This window comes from Neodiprion lecontei, chromosome 6, assembly GCF_021901455.1.
Source record: "Neodiprion lecontei isolate iyNeoLeco1 chromosome 6, iyNeoLeco1.1, whole genome shotgun sequence".
Classification (NCBI taxonomy): domain Eukaryota; kingdom Metazoa; phylum Arthropoda; class Insecta; order Hymenoptera; family Diprionidae; genus Neodiprion; species Neodiprion lecontei.
The window spans coordinates 31,110,192-31,133,010 of NC_060265.1; the positions used below are offsets into that span (position 1 = coordinate 31,110,192).

The 22,819-nt window shown below is 44.3% G+C and overlaps 1 protein-coding gene across 2 annotated transcripts in view; it reads right to left on the reverse strand.

Moving 5' to 3' along the window:
* LOC107225298 (max-interacting protein 1) overlaps nt 1-22,819 on the reverse strand; it is a 123,123-nt gene that overhangs the window by 21,634 nt on the left and 78,670 nt on the right. For both annotated transcript variants that reach the window (XM_046743842.1, XM_015665719.2), the window contains exons 4-5: nt 22,527-22,641; nt 16,575-16,923 (exon numbers count right to left, since the gene is read on the reverse strand). In XM_046743842.1, coding sequence (XP_046599798.1) covers nt 16,575-16,923; nt 22,527-22,641 — 464 coding nt within the window. The remainder of the gene's footprint in view (nt 1-16,574; nt 16,924-22,526; nt 22,642-22,819) is intronic.

A 22,819-nucleotide genomic window follows, 5' to 3' on the forward strand; every position in this document is an offset into this window, starting at 1 on the left:
AAATACAAGCCGTTAATTACGCGGTTCAATATCCATAATTTTTGTTTTTCCAAAGCTGAATTTATTTCATTTTCTTCTTTCCTTCTATTTTTCCAATCTTCTCTTTTACCGTCAACAAATACGGAGAGAATTTTCCGCCGTCTATGCATACATATGTTACCATTCGCGTGTAATCACATTCGCTTATTTCCCACTATTCGCGATATTCGATTTAACCCGAATAAAAGAAAAATAAAGCGAGTAGGTGCAGAAGGTGTGCGTGGGAGTGGAATATTATAGGTACACAACGCACGGTTTGAACCTCGCACGTGTGTAACTGATTAAATCCGATAGGAGAGAATTGTTGGGAATCATGAGAAATGACTTCATCGTGGTCAGAATCTCCCGGCCAAAATAAATATTAATAATGATGACGATGATTATTGTTTGAAAAACAAAATTCTCACCAGTTTGAGGTACCTACTTCAGAACTGAGCAATTAACGAACTTTTATTTTACAGTTTTCCTGCCTGCACAGCTAGCGTCGAGGATTTCGTCCTCACCACCACAGTCGTACCTCAGTTTCTTTTTTACACGTAAGTACACCCGTGTATTACATATATCTGAAATATACAGCGGAGTTGGCGAACTGCAGCAGTTTTTCAAAACTGTCACTAAAGCTTTCACCCCTCTGAATATGTACCTGCACGTTCCTTTGACCTTTCCGTCGCGGCTAATTCCCTCACGTCAGAGCGCTCAGTTTATCGGAGGTCTGTACGCGCGTATGCACTTCGTACAATTAGCTTCACGAAATAATTGTACGATTTCAATGGTCTACATGATCGGTGGGTGTAATTAATGGGAATAACCTCGCCATCTTGTTAAACTATTGACGTGTATTTAAAGCGCAGGGTTACGTGTTAAAATACATTGCAGGTTCAATGAATCATACGAGTCTGGATATTTTTGCATTTTAATGACCGCGACATATTATGCTTGCCACACAATTTGTCGAGGAAACAAACATCATAGACGGGAAGTATACTGATCAGGCATCGAACTGTGACTCGCGATAGGAATGATTGCAGTAGAGAATAAAGATAATTTAAAAATAATACGACAATAATAAAAAAAAAAAAAAAAAAGGAAGATGATCTAATTCATCAGACGATACGAAGGAGAGATGAAATGATAAGACGGAGTAAAAGAAAGATAAAGAGGGTACGTGTTCCGTTGCAAAAAATGCACGACCTCACACGTTAATGCGCGACGCATTATACCTTACAGAAACGTGCATTATTTCATACCGAGAAATGAACGGCGTATGTACGTACATACATATCGCGTTCGTTCACATTTAAATAGCATACCCAATAGTATAATAGGTGTATAGTATCGAAGCATTCCATCGATATCGTTTATACGTAGATATAGACCGGAAATAGTATTTGCAAACACTTGCCCGCATTTCCACAGGCAAAATTTCCCGTTTCTTTCCCTCGCGCACCCCCCCAACCCCGGCGTTAAATCACGCGCAGGTCTGCACCGGCGGAAAACTAATGTCCCCTCGGCATTACCCCAATTCGCGAGGCTATAGGAACGAAAGCTCGCGGTCGCGCTGGTGTCGGGGGACGGCAAGGGATCGGGGGGATTTCCCGCTCGTCAACTTTTACCCAGAATCATAGCCAGAGCCGGAGCCGGAGCCGGAGCCGGAGCCGGAGCCAGAGCCAGAGCCAGAGCCAGCTGTCCCCGGGTAAAGTGTTGACGGGTCACGAAGCGACCGTAACTAGTGCGGTGGCGGCAGCAGTAGCAGCGGTAATGGTTGAACCCGTCTCGTTTCGTTTCGTTTCGTTTCGTTCCGTTCCATTCTGTTCCGTCTGTGACGTCACATCTCGGTTTAACCCCCCGAGAGCTCGAGCTCCGTGCCGCCGCGTGTTACGGAAATTAAAAAGCACTAAAAGGGAGCAACGTGTGGGTGGGGTGTGCGACCACCACCACTACCGCTGCCATCCCCCTCTTGCAGTCGCGCTACAAACCCGGCATTTTGGAATCTGGACATCACCGCGGCTGGTTACTGCTATCGATTTCATACGGAAAGAATGGAACTCGTTTAAATTTGTATAGGAAAACCCCTCGATTCAGCTTTGCACTGCGGGTGGATTTTACATGTTGCCGTATCTTGTTTGAAGTCATTTCTTCGGTCCGGATCAATTGCCCGGCGGTAATATCTGAAGCCCTTGAAAATTGCCCGTGGAATTAATTAATTTCTCAAGCAGGCAATCAATTCCTATTCCTCTGCACCCTCCGGGCTATGGTTCGGATAATCGTCGCGTCAAAGACAAAGAAAAACGAGGCGTTAAATCGTCGTTGAGGTTCTTTGACTGCTGTGCAGGTACCCGCGCCCTCCCTGCAGGTCGCTCCAACAACCCTGTCGTAAATCGGATGACGGGACGACAATCCCTTCGGGGTGTGAATTTCGTTTATGAATCGACAGCTGCCGGGTGGGTGGTCCACGCGCGGGTCATAACTATATCGTGTTCCTCCATTCGTCCCTGCTGCAGTCGACATGTGCTGTGGTTTATATTATTTTGTCGAGGCAAAAGCGCCGCGGCCTACGCGGAAAAGATGAGCGGATGTTGTGAAAAGTAGGGTACCCCCCTCCCCCCCCCCCCTCTCCTTGACAGGTAATACATACGTGCAGTACGCGGTTCAGTGGCTTTTTCCGAACGATTTCATCGCAAGTACTAGCTCAACGTTCAGTTTCCGTTCCTTAAGAAATATATCGAAAAAGCAGTTTCAAAGCTACGTACGATTTTCGAAGGTACACAAGGACAGCCTGCCAGGTTTAGCACCTGATATTCGTCGATGACAGGAGGAAAATACCTCGGGTGATAGACGAGATGGGTTTTTATGCAATACTTCTATTCTAAGAATAGCCTCCTGTTTTCTATACAACGGTGCAATCCTGAGGTTGTAGAAAGGGTTGTATATTGACGAAGCACGGAGGAGACACCCTCTCTTTCTTTCTTTCTCTATCTCTCTCTCATCCAGGAAATGGCGAGAGAGTGCGGGATGGCGGTTGGAAAATAAAATGGCATCGCGCATCGACGATGTATCAGCTTTTATTAAACGATAAATCGAGATAACGAAGCCGTCGATATACGTACATGGACATATATATACATACACATATATATATATATATATATATATATATATATATATATATATATATATATATATATATATATATATACATATATATATATACAAACGTAAGCCCGTACAGTGGTGTACCTTCAGAGTCGTATAAATGGCCATGTTCCGGGAAAAAAGCTTTTACGTTTCGCACAGACGTAGGTATATACGGGATACGAAACAATCTGATGTATAGCTGGGGTGCGATATAGACTACTACTGCGATTTCAGTACCGGATTCGACTCGACTATATTTTAATTGTCCATGAATAACGATTTCTTTCGACCCCTCGCTGCAGGAATACGCTTCTAGCTACATATACGTTAACATCGAATTCGAAACGGCCAGGATAAATTGTACCTTGAAAAATTGATGTCTTAGGAAACACAGTTTGAAATAAAAGTTTTCCATGTTTTTCTTCTTTGTAAAATCCAAATCTGTGAAAAGAAAGGTACACGTTTCCATATAACAAAGCAACGCTAACTTCGAAATGACCTTGGTAAACGTCCACTGAATGGAAAGTACGATAGCACAGTGTACTGCCCCCTTCGAACCATGAAACTGTTATTTCAAACATTCTCCCCTCGAATGCACATTGTTCACAAGATATTCCACCGTGTCAACTTAAATGGGACACCTCGTATACATATACACACCTGGTCGCCGTTATCTCTAAACAATTTATCATTATTAATAGAAATTGGTATATGACACGTGCGAAGCGCAGCACGTTCGAGCCGTAAAATTATTATCTTGATTATTGAGCTCGGCGTGGCCGTAGGCTCGTGTGGAGTATCGACGATGGCTGGTCTGAACCTGCGTATTATACACATACAATACACGTATAAACGTAAAGCTTGGATGGACTTGGATACGGTGCGGATGTATCAGGTATGGTGCAACCCCCGTGTTCCGCAGTTTCGACAAACCATGAGAAGAGCGCGGATGCCTCGGGGGTTCGTTCTGGCATTCGCACCAAGCGAAAGCGAGAGCGAGAGCGAGCTGCTATGGATGAACGCAGGTGTGTACGAGGGGCTCGTAACACCCCTACTATATTCGCAGGCGTATGACGATACGCATGGTACCCGTGTTACCCGTATGTACGTACACACCTGTGTACGCCGACGCAGGGAGGTGTTGCCTTCGATTAATATCCATATACGTACATATGTGTGTGTGTGTGTGTGTGTGTGTGTGCACACCTCGGCCACCGTGATTACAAAATGGCGGTGGCAAACGACGTCGAACGTTTCGATATGTGACGCGCCCCGCCCCTTCGCCCCTCTTCTGTCGGATGGAATACCTGATTAACCCCCATCCCTGTTCACGCTCCGTCCTCCTCGTTCCACCCTACCTCCACCACCCCCCAGCAATCTCGTCGTCCGCGCGTATGTCGTCCCTATCTGCATACACGGATGAAATATGGAATACGAAATTCACGCGGCATCGATTTCGATTGTAGAGAAATGCGCTGCGCTCAATTCGCGATATCGTTTTTCTGCAAGATGTCCAAAGTGGACAACAGGTACCGTTGATAATGGCAGATCGCTTGGCTGTTTTCTCTCCATCTTAAGCATCTTTGTACGTTTAAACACGTGTAGAGTTGTACTAATTCCATGTGCAGTTGACTTCTCTTTTCAATTGATACTTCGTGACTTTGGTGGGGCATGGCGAACGACAAATCCGCGCACCTGCGCATGATGCGTACAAGCTGCACGGATGCGTGCATACGCCTGAGTCGAGTAATTGAGGTAACTTACGAAGAAACTTGAGGTACGGAGCTAGCCTAGCCCATGCCAATTCGTACAGATGATGCGTATAATAATATTTTACAAGAGAATAAAAGGAGGAACTCTTCGCCATTACCTATTCCAAGACCCTAAAACTGTGGGGCGCCTTAAGCCTCGCTTCTTGTTGTCCATACTGCGTACAAGCACAGGCATACACATATAAGCGAAAAAGCTCGCGGTAAAATGGCTTTCTTTATTTGAGAGACCATAAATCAGTGCGGTTTCGACGAACTTTACAACCTCAACGCAGTATCCCTCTCGACTTTTCTCCGCGTGTTATAAAACTCACTATCTCGTAAATGCGCAAGCGCGCAAGCTTACCGCGGCCTTTATATTCGTGAAACGAAGGGTGAGTATAACGCGCAAAAGATTTGGAGGAATTTCAACGTCGAAGTACGTGCACTGGGAGTATGAGAGGAAGTCTGTTATGCCGTGAGAAGCCCGAGAGAGCTTTTTTGTGCCGGTGAAAATTTAAAAAACGTTTTTCGACACTTGAAAACCACTTGCCAACGGCACTTCCTCCTCTCTCACCGCCTCTCATATGCAGTGCAACAATTTCCACCCTCGATTAAGTGATTTCGAAATAAGCGAACAGCGGTTATTTAGGTCGTGAGGTCACGAGCTTACCGAGTGGCTGGCAAAGAGGCAGACCGAAAGCAGGAAAAAGGAATAGAAACAGAGCGTAAAAGTCCTAAAGGTGGAGGCCGGAGTGGAAAACACACGCGGCGACAAAGGACCGCCCCTCTGCAGACATTTCCGGGAATTGAAACAGGCGAGAGACGACTGTTTTTGTGTTAAAAAAAAAAAAAAATTACTTGCCGAGGATGAATCTTTAATCTGTGCCATTCTTAGGGATTACAGTACCGGAAAGGAGCCTTCCCTATCGCGACCCGTAAGTGAAACGTGTCTGAGAGACAAACATGGTAAGATGACGTTTTGTCTCCCTTTCGGGGACGCCGAAATTGCTTTATAAGTCACGTGACCCGATAGATACGGGACTCGTGAGGTTGAAAGAGAGAGGATATAATTCTACTGTTTTCCTCTTTGTCTCCCCACTTTTAGCCTGAAGGCTCCCTCCAGAGCCAGCACGACATCCTGCGCATATTTTATTTCTCTAGATCGCTATTCGCTCCTCCAGCTCGTTACAAACCAACATTTACGCCGTCCAAAGACTTGAAAATTCCGAAAAGCTCCCGAGAGCATGGAAAAAAGCATATTACTCCTCCCCCAGCTAACCACCGCACCTTCACACCTCGGAAAAAACTTGACCCTCTCCCTTCTTTTTTCATGATCATCTGTGTAACCCTGGAAAATGACTAACCCGCGGCATTGATGTGGAGGTATGGTACGAGTATTCGAAGAAGACGCACGTGTTCCACGAGTCGCGCGACTCTCCCCTTGACGAGAAATCGTTATTTAAGAATAACCACCGGATACTCAGGCCTTAAGGAAAGCAACGTCCTTGACCGCGTCCTGGATGTACGGGAATGAAAAGGAACCATTTGCCCCCCATTTCGAGAGAATTTGAGTTCTCGGCGGTTGGCATGGACGAAGGATGCACGAAGGAACCTTCGGTATATTTCGGGACCATTCGGCTCGACAAAGGACTTACATTAAATCGGGCGGACGTTTGCGGTGTAAGCCCTGCCTAGCAGGGGCGGGTTAGACCTCCGTTTTTAATCACATTGTACGCGGCTAGTGGCTAGAATTGCTTTGGATGTCCCGGGAATGGAGGTGGGCCGGATCGGAAACCGGGGAATATTGCGAGTGAGACGAAGTGTCGGAGGGAGGGAAGGAGAGAGGGTTGCCGGACGCGGCAGGCGATGGCCGCGGTAAAGCGTAAACCGAGAGCTGCGTGTTAAATTGCTTTGGACATAATTTTCGACGGAATTCCGTGAATGTTTCAGCGATAGCAACCTAAACGGGCGAATAAAACTGCACGAGTGGTGCGCGTCGACGACCGAACGGGAGGTTGACAATCCGTTGGAAATATCGCGGGTGTGCCAGCGTCATTTTGTCATTTTCATTCATTTTTCGCCCCACTTTACTCTCTAACGGTTCATACAGGCTGTCGGAAGGGCAATTATAGCCTGACGTGCGAGATGCGTACCAGCATTCGGCAACCGAGGGAGCGAAAAGCGTGATTTTTCTTCGACGACCTAACGACGGTGATTATTCAACGAAAATGCAATTTCAAGCAGAAAATACGCTCTCCCGAATTCAGCGTTAGGATGAAACTGCGAAACTCTTCGCGTAGTTATGGCTATACGAATTCCTCGCTGATTGAGTAAAATGAGAAAATAGAAAAAATCAATTTGACGAGTGGGACGTCCCCCGCATTCGACGACCCTCGGCAAGTAATGTGGATGATAAATTTGATTCGGATTTTCCATTGGTGATTTTCCTCACAATTCTGGAAAACATTTTTTCACGAGACTCGATCATAATTTGCCAAATTTTTTTTATTTCAAATATTTTCACACAAGCGAAAGTTCTCATCTTATCAATCAACTGCATGCATACCTGCAATAGTTGTTTACATCTCGGGTTAATAAGGTATTGTAATGCCTATGTAACTTACGGCATCGCAATGCTTCGGGATAACTGCAAGAAGATAACGTCGACCACTGCTACGAATTACGGTGAACATTGAGTAGCTTGAGATAACAACGTAAGTACATATGTAACATACAGCCAGTATCAATCACTGTTTCACCTCCTGTACTTGAACATGAAAAAAATGGACGTCACGAGACGAGATCATTAACTGTAATTGACATAGGTGTGCACGAAACGAGACGTATATCTGAACCGACGTATAAACTCCACCCAGTCTCTAAGCATACATCGCGTTAATAAATATCGTCGGTTGGGTGATATTTGCAAAAGGTCGATGGGAGGAATGCCACGTGCTTGTCGCACCATCAGGCAGCCCGTGTCGTTCGGTGTAGGATGTGGTCGAGGGGCGTTAGGCGAGGGGTCGGTGAGAGCCACCCTAAGTAAGGCCCTGCATTTAACGGTGGCATTCACCGAGAGTTTCACTCCCGGCTGAGCCAGGAACGCAATGGCTCTGTGTGTCCTCCTCTCTTATCGCATTTAGCAATTCGCCTAATCGCGGCAGCTAAGCGCTAAGAGGTAGACGGGCATTAAGGTCTTAGTGGAGGAAATCGTCTCGAACTAACAATATAAGGTCGCGTAGAGGTTTCGGCTATCCGAGCTCCATTAGAAGACTCTTGTCTTACTTCCCATTAAATTCTGATTGTGTTCTCCGACGAACGTTTCCTATCTGTTTTGGCACTTATCTCGAAGTGCACTTATCCCGGGATGTTTTCGAAATCGAGTATTTGCAACGTGTTCTTGGCAGGTGTAACGAGGCGCAATGTTTTCAGAATTCTGATGCTCAAGCGTAGGAGGGTCTCTCGAAAAGTCGATATACCTGTTCTTCGAGAGAAAAGGAAACAAAAGAGGTTCCGGATGCTTTCTAGTATCTTGAGGGAATTCCGACGCCGGCGGTATCTTTCGCGGATCTGGTATATTCAGAAACACCTCAATATGTATTACTTCGGTCGTGTTTAAGCTCGTATATACGTATTACACGCCTATACGTAGGTATGCATGTATATACGTACAGCGAGTGCCACGTTGTAAATGCAAAACGTGAAATGTCGAATGGCGGAACGGGAAGCTTGAAGCGGTGTAGAACCGAACAAGTAGAAAGGAGACAACGAGATACAAATGAGAAAATGAAAAGGGACGCGGGAAGGAGGGAAAGAGACGGAGTGCGAGGCAGCGCGGAACACGAAGCGGGTATCGTTAATGAAGCAGCATTTCCTTCCTTATAGCGAACAAACTTGCGGGACATCCGCCCGCCTGCCCCCTTCGGTGGAAAAACAAAAGATATAATCATAGCGATACATCGCGGCGAGAAGGAGGGAAAGTGAAGGGAGCTCAACGGATGAACAGGGAGAGAAATAAGGGAAGGAAGAAAACCTCATCGACCTCCCAGACACAAAGAAGAAATAATAATGTTGCACGATAGCGGAAAATTGCCGCATTAAAAGTTTTCTCCTTCTCGAGGGGTTGCATGGCGAGAATCAGCGAGAAGGAGAGAAAGGGAAGAAGAGAAGGTACTCGAGAGAATGACGAGGAACGGACGCGGAGGGGAGATCGCTATTTGGCGGAATTGATATAAATTCAGAGTATTCCAACGACGTCAATGGGTATTACGGAACGAAAGTGATTCTCAGATATACGTATATATATCACCGCAAAACGCGTTTCATTTCTGCCAGAGACACCTGGAGACGAAGGGAGAAGAATAGGGACCAGTTATTGACCGTTCTCATGAATATTGTCACATTTGTCTCTTTGAATTCAGCGATTCTGGTTGAATTCGAAAATTCGAAGAGCTTACCAAGCGGAACGATGTGAGACTGTGAGCACAAACGTTTGAGACGATCTCGGCATAACTCGCGTTCCACAAATTTCGGGGTAAATGTATATTCGCGGTTGATGTTGCCGAACAATTTCACTCTGCCAGAGTGCGAGGATAAACTATAAATTCGAAAGCAAGTCTTTCACACAGTATCGAGTAGCAATAAAATTAATCTAACCATCTTTCGGTTTAAAATCTTGATTCTCATGCACCGCATCACTTTATGCGACTACTACCAACGCAACTCCCCCCTCTCCAAAGTTCCCCCACATTTTCTTTACCGTTATTCTAGTTCTTTGGTGAAAATAAACAAGACGTCAATGCCCTCACGTCCAAGAAACTTGATGACCACTGCAAGCGAATAGCCTTGCTGACGCCGCCGCCGGCGTTGCTGTGCCTTCGGCGTCGAACGAACATCATAGACATTCGATAGCTGCTCGTTCGGATTCATGGAATATATATATTCAGCGCCATTATCGTGATGATCGTCGGATCGTCTTTGGACCCACGTCACATTCGAGTCGTGATCAGTACGGACAAGTAAGACATCAGAGGTACTAAGCCTCGGAGAGATTAATCAGTGCAATTATAGGATTAAGGGAAGTGGAGGCGAAGGCGGGGGCTGAGAGACGCATAGAGCGGGGAATAGGAGAAGTAGGAGGAATAGGAGGAATAGGAGGAATAAGAGGAACAGGAGGAGTAGGAGCAAGAGGGCAATAGAGAGGAAAATCGATCGGATCTCAGAGGGAGAGAGAGAGGCAGGGTAAAGGCCCCACGCTTTGATGCATAATCACTCGAGTTTCGCGAACCCTGCAGCACACCCGGTCGTAGCGTTTCCAAAGCACGTTTTGCTTCCAGCGGATGGTTATACATGGTGGTGAGTGTATATTTTCGAAATATATGCACGACGCGCTGCGGGTGCAGGGTTGGTATCATATACATGCATTTAGTAGGGTGTCGAGTTCAGCAGTAAATTCGACTAGGCATCCGTAACAGGCCTATGGTTTCCTATAGCAAAACGCCGAGGTATGATGGAGTCTCGGAGGGATTTGACTACGAACTCAACACTTTGACTGAGTATGCAAATCCACACTCGTTTTCAGTAGCCCACTGCAGAACCGTAAGCTTCCGTTGAAAGATACGCACGTGTGATTCGCCGAGTAGGTAGCGCTCACTGCGATGAACCCACTATTATATCTATACCCTCAACGTCAAGGGGTGGGAGCCTGGCCATCAATATATACGGGCGATGGGTAGACGATAGGTCAAGGGAGAAGATAGAATCGACTGTATCTATCGGATACATCGATACCAGAGATTGCAGACCTGGTATACGCACGAGAGAGAGAGAGAGGACGGATAAGGGTGAAGAGGAGCTAAAGGCAAATAAAAGACTTTGCGTCTAACGTTCCCCCGGGAGTGAGCCGAGGGGTGGTTCCCATGGCTGGACAGATCGCAGTTAGCCGATTCCAGCTCTCGTTTGTCGGTTAACTTTTTACACTACCCTGTTCGATCGAAACTTATTCCCCCTGTCTTGTGGCTTCTTTATTTTTTATATATTCTCGATTTTACCTTCTGACCTTCTAATTCCCCTCCGCCGTATATTTTTGTTTTATAACCTGCGCAAGATCTGCGACAAGACACCCCGGCAAGTGTCACTCTGAGTGTCAAGTTAAACGGAGTCGCGATGCTTTCTTATATACCAGCGAATCTTTACGTCACTCATCGTTTGTGGAAAGAAAGTTCGAAGATATCGTGGTGAATTACACGAGTGAAAGCAGCGGCACCCATATTATAAAACCATCTCCTATTCTATATTGAACAAACAAATCAATAAATATTCCCATCGTGAACTTTGCCTTTACAACGGCGTCGACTATAAATCTTGGAACCGTCTTAAAACTTAATTCCTGCGGGAAACATTACCTAAACGGAGGGGGGGGGGGCCTAACCTAACCACCACCCTTCCTCGTATAAGCTGTCTTTCTTTCCTATTCTTTTACTATTTCTCTCCACATCTTCCTCATTCTATCAACCCCGCCATGTGCATCGCTTCCCTTTCCAGGTTCACAAAAGCTTTTTGTACTCGACAGCGGAAAATGGGAACGAAAAAATTAAATATGTATATACATATACTGTACTTATATAGATATACACACACGCACACACAGATTACACACGGTTGCAATTGTATATACAAAAAGAAAGGTGACAAAGAAGCGGATTCTTCACAGTTTAGGACTTCTTGGCTTTTCACAATGCATGTATATCCAGGACTCGTATATACCATGTACTCGTAGGTATGTATGTACATATCTATGTATCTGGGCACCCTTTTGACTGCGGTGCTCACTGTTCGCAAATAATCCAAAGTGGTGCGTAAAGCGAACCCACGGCGCGACGTTCTTAGGCGTTTTAATCATCCAGCTAGGATTACGTTCAACACTGGTTCATTTCGCGGATGAATGATTAACAACAGTCGAAGTGACGAAAAGACCGAGGAGAAATGAACGACTCGAACGTTCGTTGTATTCCTGTAACCGTTGTAGATCAGTGAACGTTGAGCAACATGCAGGACAAATAAAAGAACGAGATGAACGAAATATTTTTGGCAGTCATAATCGGGAAGGACCTACAATGCCAACTTCTGAACACCAAGAAGATAAATTGAACACTTCATGTGTATCTACAGGTATGTGTGTGTGTGTGTGTGTGTGTGTGTATCGGGGTGGTTTTTTCAAAAGTTTCTTTTCCTTCTTACGTATCCTTCGAAAAGTTAGTTTTTAGCCTCGCACGAAGCTTCGTGAAACCCAAAGTCGGTAGCAAAATTCTAAAAGGTGACTCATCCCTTTTGAATTTTTCAATCAATTTAACCGAAATATCTCGAAAACTATACAAGTTGGGAAGCTGTTTTTGATTTCATTTAGTAGATAATCAGATTTTCTATACACCTAAATGTTCATCTTGTATTCGATACGAACGTTCAAAGTAATACGAACGTGTTCATTCATTTATTCAATGCACTCAGGTATATATATATAATGTTGTAATATTAAGTCTCCAGTTGATGTTTGAGAAGTGCATCCGACGACATTTTCATTATTAATTTAATCTCATAATTGATTAATTCATCAATTCATAATTGACAATTTTAATTCAATATGAACTTTCAATTTAGGAGAATAAATTTCAGGGATGATACATTCTTGTGTTATGGATCGTGATCTTTGGCTTGAATATAAATGTCCGAAAAGAAATAATAATTCACGTGCTACAACGTGTTTCTTCACAAATTCAAAAATATGTGAAAAATCAAATGAACGCGATCTTCCACGTAAAGTAGAACGCTCATCCCTGCACAGAATCTTTCTTTTAACCTAAACAAACTTTTTAGGGTGTGCCATGATGGAAGATCGTGAATTATTTTTTTTATGAAACACCCTAATATATTGTATATAATATATATCTGAATGGGCAAATACGAACAGACTGCGACGACGTCATCGAAACGACTCGTAACGCAGATTAGGGGATAGAAGGGATGGATATGTATGTTTCATCTTCTTTGCTGGGCTTCGACCCTTTCGGGGCTTCGCCAGTGTCTTGCTCGTCCAAAACTACTGCGATTTTGCTAACTCGATTTGCTCAACAACTAACGGGATTTCGTACCAAGTGAAGTGAGAGGAGTTTTATAATAAGTTCTTCATGCAACACCAGTATGATTTACGCATATTTTTTTGTCTGTGTTTCGTACGTAAAGTAATAATTTCTGCGACAGTACAAAAAATTTCACCTTTACGTCCTAGTACTAAAAAGTTCTCTATTTTATACTCCGTGGTGTAGAAAAAAAAAACTTGGTCACCACCCTTTTGTTAGATGAAGTGTCGTGAGCACCATGCAGGCAGGCAGTCTTTTTCACGACGCGTATTTGCAATATCCGCTCGGCGTAAAAGGACCTACTTTGCGTCCTTCGTGGAAAATCTACTATTACACGTGTAAGATGATGCTCTTTCATCGGCCGACGGATAAATCGTAGTAAAAATGTCACCTTCGCGACAGACGAATTACATGTACACCTTCTCCATTTTTTTCCTTTACATTGTAACCAAGGGATAATAATCATCAACCGCCCCATCCTCAAATTACGCACTAATTAGCACGCAACGCATAAGCTTGAAATTTCTTACGACGAGCGAGAGACAGAGAAAAAGATTGAACGAGCAAATGGTAGACGAGTGAATACTTCAACGTCGTTGACTCACTGGCGAGGGCGGAAGGGCCTTTCTCCTTTGGGTGGAATGACGCGGATGGCGGAAGACCGACAGTGAAAGAGAAAGAAAGAAGTGTATAAAGTAAATGGTGGGTGGTGGGGTAGAGTAGAGGGCGGAGACCTAAGATTAATTAATGATATAATTAACGGAGACCGTAATAAAAGGTCCCCTCCAAAGTTTATTCTCGTGGAAAGATTTTTAAGACGATACGACAGTTAGCAATATTAACAGAAACGAAGTACCCGAATACAGAGGAGAGGGAGGGGAAAACTAAAGTCTGACAAGGACTCTCAACACAGAGGGCGCTAGTTTTTGTTTTTTCATTCTTTCATTTTTCGCTTTCCAATTCTTGATTTCCATCCGAACTTCTCGGGTATCAATTCGAATCACGATGTAACCAGTGGCTTTCGGCTGTGTAAAAATGTACTGGAAATACTGGAAATATATTATCCAGTAAAAACGAAGAATTCCCGATAATATATAAAAATGTGAGTAAGGTTCGAAGTAACGAAACTAACAAAGGCATGGAGAGAATGCGGCGAACGGAATAAAAGAGTAATGTAATCACTCAAATTAGTCAGCATTCGGTGTAATTACAAAGCAGCGGAGCCAGCGTCCGACCGTCGTACATAAATTTCTCGACGAATTACGCGCGCGATGTAATCTGTTTATTGATCCTTGTTGAGCTGAACACGAAAGCCACTCGCCGTTGGTGGAAATTGTCGTATATAATAACATCAACAGAAGTTGAAGGTATCGTCGTTACTTAGTTGTGGAATTACGTAAGGCCGGGAGTGGAGAAAGATTGGAAGAAACGAACAAACTATTACCAACAAAAAACATTTGCGAGTGAATGTCTCTTGTCCAATACTACGACGGATGGCAAAAACTTATGAAAAAACAGAAAAAAAAAAAAAAAGGAAAAAGACCCGATGCGTACGTGATAAAACCAGTCCTTTCGTTCCAGTCGTGGAACGACGTGCTGTGCATTTTCTACATTGATACAATTATTGTTCGTTAATGCGCGTATCCTACCAACCGTAGCCTTTGCTCAAGCCACTGAAATTTTATTGTTCCCCCCGAATACGTTAACGGCCGGAAAGCTGCAGATACGTAGTCCTGGATTTTTCCCTCGTACGTGCTCCACGATCACACACACATACACACACACACACACGCACACACACTACGTATAGGTCGACAGACACAAACACTTCTAGTTAAAAGCACGATATAACAAAGTTACGAAACGTATTCCGGGCTGCGCTCCCAATTACACCCGATTGGTAAAATGAAATTCGCCCTCGTTGCTGCTCCTTTATCACTCTCTCGCTCTCTCTGATTCCCCACTCCTTCCGTCCCAGTCTGTCTAAATTCGAATTTCGAAGCTCTGGCCGAAGCGAAACCACAACCTATTTTTCCACAAATTCGAACGGTATGTAACGCATTTTTGAAACAACATCACCGGTACGTAAGGACGGTGTCGGCGTTCAAACGGGCGTGGAAGCAATATTGAATCCGTATTCAAACATCACTCACAATCAAATTAATCCCAGGGATCCGCTAAGAGATTTTTAGAGCAGTGTAACTCGCAGAAGGCGAGTAAAAAGTAAGAAAATCGTAAAGTCTTGATCTTTCGTTTGGTAAAGAAAATCGATACATGTTCATAGGGAAAAAAGTTAATCTCGACTGCTTTGAAAGTATGTTTCCTCCCCATAGTTATTATATACCTCATTTCTTATAGGTATGACATACGTACGAGTGTTAACCAAGAGCAACGTCATTAATTTCAGCCACCCTTCATATATTTTTTTACTCTCCTCCTCCATCACCTTTTATTTCTGAAAGACTGTCCACCAATAATGAAATTTCCTCAAATTTTCCAGCCGAGAAAGCGATTTTCTTCTGAACCTAAGATTCAGTAAACTCAAGACCCGGAAGTCGATGCACGCTTAGTCTGATCTACAACCCTGGATAGAAGGGGAAAATAAAATGGGTCGATATAGTCACGTGAATAAATACTTGTAATAGTGACGAGAATCGATATAGACTACTTTTGTCGTCGGTAATTGCAAAGTAAGCGAACATGCCAACTGATTAGGAAAGGGTACGCGTTAACCACGGCACGAATCGCAGTGATCTCGTTGCGATGTTGTCCTTCATATTAAATCAAAGAGCTGGCCCGAAATCCGTAGCCTCAACTGATCATCGGGCAAGGGAGTGATACCTATGTAGGTACGTATATATTCAAGGGTTTGTTTGCAACATCCCAACCGGGGCGTCGAATCGGGTTTCCACAATCAGGAAGGAACTTCCGTTCGGCCGAGCAAGTCTGGTTTTGGTTATATACGCCGTTGGTGCGATCGGATCTTCGGTGGGATTGGTCAGAACAGAGGTAGGGTGGGTTAAGTTAGGTTGGATTAGATTAGGGATACTGCAGGTCTGCTTCGATGGGTCAGAGATTCGGAATCCGCGTTCCGTTCTCAGGCTCGCTTACACGAATGTACTGTGTTCGATGCGGTAAGATAAATTGCACGAAATTCATACGAAAAGTAAATGAATCTGGAGGTGAACACAAACGTCAACGAACCGCAGAACTTGGTGGACAGAGAGTATCTACCGTACCTGAATACGAGCATCCTCCTCCTCCAGTCTTAAATAAATTCATGATAAAACTATCAAGTCCCTCTAACGTGGACCGATTGTCCAACCGCATTCGGCCACACTTTGTCAGACATCATGGAAAAGGGAATACGAAACTGCGATCATCACAATGCTCGACGAAATTGTTTAAATATCGTTTAGACGAGCACGTGTTCACCATAATCGCGTTGTAAGAAATTCATGTTACAATTTCGGCAGAGTATCTTGTATTTAAGGAGCATTAAGGACTGACTCACCGGACTCCGATACCGAAGGGCTGCCCGCTGACCTGTCGGAATTTCTTGAGCTTGCGGTTGAGCTTGCAGAGGAAGCGGTGCCGACTGAGCACTCGGAGATGCTTCGCCTCTTCGAGAGCTGCAGGCTGGACGTGGACGTGGAGCTCGGCGAAGGGGCGCTAGAGCTTAAGGTCACGCCATGGTGATGACCGTGATGCCCGTGGTGCCCGTGGTGCCCGTTAGGGCGAAGGGAGTGCAGGTGACCCGGTTGCAGCGTCGTCAGCTGCTCGAGTCGCCGTCTCAGAAATCTGTGTTCCCGAGACAACTGTTCCTTGTGAACGGCGTGCTTTCGCTCCCGTTCTTCAAGGTTCTGCAAGCACGAAATTAAAACCAAACTCACAACTCACGTTAATCAATGAGAAAAAAAATTAAAAAATTAATAAAAGACCGACATCATTTCCGTTTTGTATGGGATAAATATTAGCTGTTTACCTACTCGTAAGTTTGAAAAATAAATCGATTCCTGACAAGTCATTTGCCTAACAAACTTTCCAACTTTTCCCGATTAACGGTAGGGAAATGTAATAAAATATAAACAATGACGTGTACACGTCTGGTGGATCATTAACGGGATTACGTATACTCGGGAATGGAAGAAGATAAAAAAAAAAAAAGAACAAAGAATAAAAGAGAACATTAAAGAGGGACGACTCGGCGGCGTTGCTTTACTGCAAGTTGTGCCTCACGCACCGGAAGTTAACAGCCAGCGCCTTTTCCAGGTAGACGATTATCTGACGACTAGCGGCAGAAAACGGCTTGGCGTACCCGACACAATGCTAAATAGAGGAAACGAATTATCAATCAGCGATCAAGCAATTACTACCTTATACCCGTTGGTTGGCTTTGTATACGGCTACAGCTACGGCTACGGTCACGGGTGCACGGTTAAGGATCGAAGTGTGCGTTTTCGGACGCTTCAGTCGGCACCGAGGTCATCAAGCGGGATGGTAATATAATTGCAGGCTCGGGTGATCCTGGAGGACCACCTCTCGCTGTGTCTCGGGATCCTATAATGACCGCTTTGTAGGTCAATGAGCTTACGAGATAAGAAAAGGGTGAACGTTTCCGGGAATTGCCAGATCTCGATGCGATAACCATTAAGCAATCTAAGACAGATTGCCCGGCGATAATTTTAGTATTAATATTAATGTGCGAGCTTCGTTCGCAGGACCATGGAGTTATTTCACGGCGTTCCTCCCCTACAACACCCGCGGATCTCTTCTCCCCCAGATTCTTGGGTCCGTCTCGCCCTCGTGGCAATCAACAACTCATTACCAGTCACCACCCTCTTCACTCGCTTGTCCGTTGGGCTATTTCGTAATTCACGAAAAATTAAAACCCCTCCGTTGGATGCAAATTCTCATGCCTTCGTCCCAAACGGGGTTTTCAACGTGATACAAACGCAGATTAATTTCGACTGACAAATTTCAGAGTCGCTTCGTATTTTTGGAGTTTACTTTTTATTATTATCAATGGTTAGTCGCGGATGATGGAGAAAAAAATATTACGTTTACATACAACGATTCTTCATTGTCGGATACTTTTAAAGATGCGGGGTATATTGTCTTGTTAATAAAAGCTGATCACTTCTAACCGTAAAAGGGGTTAGGCAAATTTTCAAGGACTAAAGTGAATAAAAACAGTTCTTATCATAGGATAATTGTCAATTTTTTAATTAATCGGAGGTGAGACGTGAGAAAAAAAAAAGAAAGAAAAAAGAAGTAATTTCTCTGTCTGGTGTGGAGGACATTCTTCTAGGGTAGAGTCTCCGCGACGAAGGAAGGAAGGAGGGAAGGATAGCTCCGAAGGGTAAAGAATACGAGGCAAAGGTTCGTCGATACCTACGCCGCCTACTCCACGGCTCATCCGAAAGGCTGGTTGGGTTTCCGAAAAGATAGGCGATCGGACGTGACGGAGTACCTAAGATGGATCAATGACATGCTCTACTCGGGAATGTAATATCTCGCTGGTTCTATCTTCCCTCTTCCCTTCCTCCCGCTGGCTGTATTTCGATCCAAGGGAGCATCGAGAATGAGGGAATTTAACGGTGTTGGTGGCGACCCTTAGAATTTGAAATTGTCCGTTTTGTCCTAGCCTCGAGTTTCGATCGATTCACCCCCTCGCTCCGGCTCTTTAACGGTTTCACATTTTCCAAGCGCGTCTTTGGTCATTACCATCACTGTCTCAATTAAGACGGTGAAAACTGTTATTGGTAAGTGTTATTGTTATTTTAATTACTATTACAGTTACCGTTACTGTTATTATTGTTATCGAGGACCCTCGGCCTTATCCGCACAAGCTCACGACGAAAATGGTAGGAAGAAGAAAAGAGAAAGAAGTAGTGATAAAAACACAAAACAATAAAAAAAAATAAAAAAACAGGGAAGTAAGTGCAACCCCCGCAGTCTCGTAACCTAATTAAGTTCTCTTCTTTTTTAGTCATTCATTTGTCATTCTTTATTGACCCTTGAACGGTTAACTCTTTTCGCAAGTGTACCTCTTTCACAAATTATATCATAAAGTCTACGTTGTGCGCCGAGTCACGGCTACAGTGCTAAATGATTTGTGAAGACTAAAAAATAAAAATTATGACCCGGCGAGATTTTCTGTTCTTGAACGAATGAAAGACTCGCTCAGCTAGAGAAATACGATGTAACATCAGATTATGTATTTATAATCGAATTACAGAAACCTACCGTCAATTCACGCTGGGCTACTATTAGATTATCAGATTGATCAGCGATTCACGCAGTGATGTCAACTACGAATTGTAGAGTAAGAATCAAAACATCCTAAAGAAGAGTTCTTATTATTTTCTTCTCCTCATTCCGATTCAGACGTTTTTAATTTTGCTCGTCGACTGCAGCGAGTCTCGTTATTTCCATCTTCTCATTCTCTCTCGTTCTCATTTTCTATCCCCGCATTAAAACGGTGTGTGAGAATTTGCATCTACCAAATAGTAAAAATGAAAAGTAGACTTGCACGGTGTCTGGGGCTGAAGTCTGGATGGGGGAGGGTTGGGAAGGGGATGAAGCAAGGGATAGATACCGAAGTGTATAATACAGCTAGACATTGAAAAGTTTCTATATAAGGTTGATATCGCGTCGAGTTTTACAACGAAGATAAGGGTATTAAAGCTACTCACGGTTTGCCTCGTAAACCTCTCGGTCCTCCATATCACATTCCTCGATCCGCTGACCCTCTAAAGTCTAGAGCCAAGACATTTGCTGCCATTTTGGCAAAGCCAAAAGATGAACATTGCTAGACCGGCGTTCGCGAGAATTCTCAAGTTCGCTTCGCCCGTCTTCCATCAAATGGTAATAAATATATTCGTGTGCCTTTTTCAGTTACGAATAAAACAAATGCAGTTTGCGCGGGGTGATCTTTCATCCTTTCGCTCCTGCTCATAATTGATATAACAAAGTTTTTCAAACTCCCGATTCAGGTGCATAAACCTGGTTGTTCAGGCTTTCGTTCAAAACTGCAGGACGAAGTTTGAAACCGCTGCTAAGAAGAAAAATTGAAAAATAAAAAGAGCGGAACAAAAGACGAAAAAAGATACCAACTTCCAGTACACTAACTTATACTGCATATACTTGGATATATACGTATACAGTGTACATATACGTAGGTTACACCGCACCACTGCAGTAATTCTCTCTTTCCTCCATCTCTCTTTCTCTTTACTACCACTTTTTCACCTTCCACCTGCATTCCGACGGGAACGAACCAAGGAAAGAACAACAGCTATTCTCATTCTATTTGAATTTATTTTTCGCCTCGAAAGTCCCCCTCGCCTCCTGTCACCGTTCCACGTCTGAAAGATCTAAACCCCGTAACAAGGGGACGAGGAGAGGGGCATGAACGAAAGGAGAAGGAAATGAGGAGGTAGAAGACGAAGCGAGAAACGGTCGAGGATGAAGATGAAGATGAAGAGGAAGAGGAAAAGAGCTTGCGAGAGCTGGCGCATATTTTCCTGACAATTAAACACAATCGTCGCTAAGCGGCAGCCGAGCTAAATATCCTCTCGCTTCGGGAGAGGGGAAATCCTGAAGAGAAGAGGATCCTTACGATTATACGGAATTCTGAATTGATTGTGAGAAAACTCTGGCACAATAACCAGAGCGTCGTTCCCTATTGCGCATGTATAAACGAAAAGTAAAGTAAAATGAAATACAAAAACCGATTTATTCCTTTCCTTATACAGCCAAGAATAAAAAAAAAAAAAAAAAGAGAATTATACGAGATGCGCGAGTAATTGATTAACAAAAAGGTAAAAATAAAATAAAACCAGCGACTGCTGCACAATTGATAAGGGAAGAAGCAAAGGAGAGAAAAGACAAATGGCAAAGCTGAGAGGACTGATTGTGAGGGGAGGCCGCGGATTCGATGATTATACAATCGAATGACTGATTCAGCTCGAGCAAAGAAAGACCCGATCACCTCTCGCTTGTTACACTTCACTCAATCTGTCATCCACGTTGTGCTATACGGACCCTGTGCTCCATGCCGACTTCCTCGAACTGAATTGCAAATTGCACGATGACAGGCCGCGCGATTTATCAGACTAATTTCAGGGCTCCACCTCCCGAAATGAGCACAGAGTTGAATCCACATTGGAATCAACGGGATTCAGGATCAACGTGATGTTCAATTTTCCTATTAGAACCAGAAAATTGGTGTGTTTGTTATACTGCTCTTGTTTCTAGACAACAAATTTCGAGTTACCGTATATAATATAGTGAGGAGAGACATAACTGGACATCTTCTCTTATTTATAACAAAATTTGGTAACGTTCCCGGTCCTCTTTCTTCCCTTTGGCTACTTCGGTACTCACTACTGCCACGTCATGGGTTCAGTTTTAAACGCGAGTGGCTCGTTCGCACGGTTCGAGGTATAAACGCAAGCGCATTACTACGGTTAGACGCATATGCGTAAGGTAAATACGCAGTTGCTGCGGACCTGCATCAAAGGAATATACGAGCTGCGAGGAACTCATTTCGGGTGAAGAAAAAAAAAAATCTCCATTTCCATCGCAAGAGTTGGTAACTTCGCGGGGTCGACAATGCTCGAGATAGTGAATCTCCTCGCGACTCTCACGCGTCCTACTAGGTACTACACATTACAGAGCTCTAGCTACCGTACAACTTGTGTGCAACGTACATGCACACAGTGGTTGCGCGTAACGTGTAAAGATGTGTATAATAGCGGTGTAAGAGCTGACTTTTGTGGGCTTGTGACGCGTATAAGCAGCGAGTGGAATACGGACGGAGGGTAAGTAAGAGTAAGATTCGCGTGGCTGCGTCGGCGCATTTAGGTAATGAATATTCCGTTGTCTCCGCCGGCATATCGCGTCCGCTTCGAGTTGGAACAAAATCTCTGGTAATTTAGGTACGCCCGGGAGAACGCGAAGTTCCTCTACAAAGGGGCTCTCTCTCTCTCTCTCCCTCTCCCTCCTCGAAAAAGGAAGTAGTGATAGACGGTAAGGGGGGGGGGGGGGGGGGGGTGAGAGGGAAGGGGTGAGGGGTAAGAGATGAGGGTTCGAAGGAGGAGGTGAAGGTGTCGCGACAAAGAGGCTTCGTAGCACAATGCCTGCGCGCAGTTAGCAAATTGCAGCTTACTGCAGGCGAGAACTGCGCCAAGTTCCCACTTTTTTTCATCATTCGTCAACAAGCTCGCAGCGTCCGCCTGTCCATATCCTTATTCCTCATTGGCAGGTGCTGTTTGTTTATGTTAGTTAGAAGAATATTCCCAGCCTCAGTTGGGCGATGCTTCAAATTCTCGCGAATTTTCAACCGTACGTTATTATAATTATAGGGATACGTATAAGCTTGAAAAAATATATATAGAAAATAGCAGAAGTTACAAGCACAGCCTGTACAATATATGTATAAGATAAAGAAGTAACTCACCTTGATAAACCGTTTCGCTTTCGTGAGAAGGCCTAGGGTGGTGTGCCTCGAGGTTTCGGGGCCTAGCGGGACCAGTACTTTCAACTTTTCCAGACAGTTCCGTAGATGGGCCCGCCTGTGACAAAAATATCGAAAAAGAGTTCTTTCACTTTCAAAGGTTGGTTACAATTTTCCGAGTGGTGTCGACGACCTTTCGCGACTCGAGTATCTCTCGAGAGGACTTAGAATCGGGGGCTAGATACAGATTACGGGGGAAGGCAATGCACGCACTATACATATACATATACGTGTAA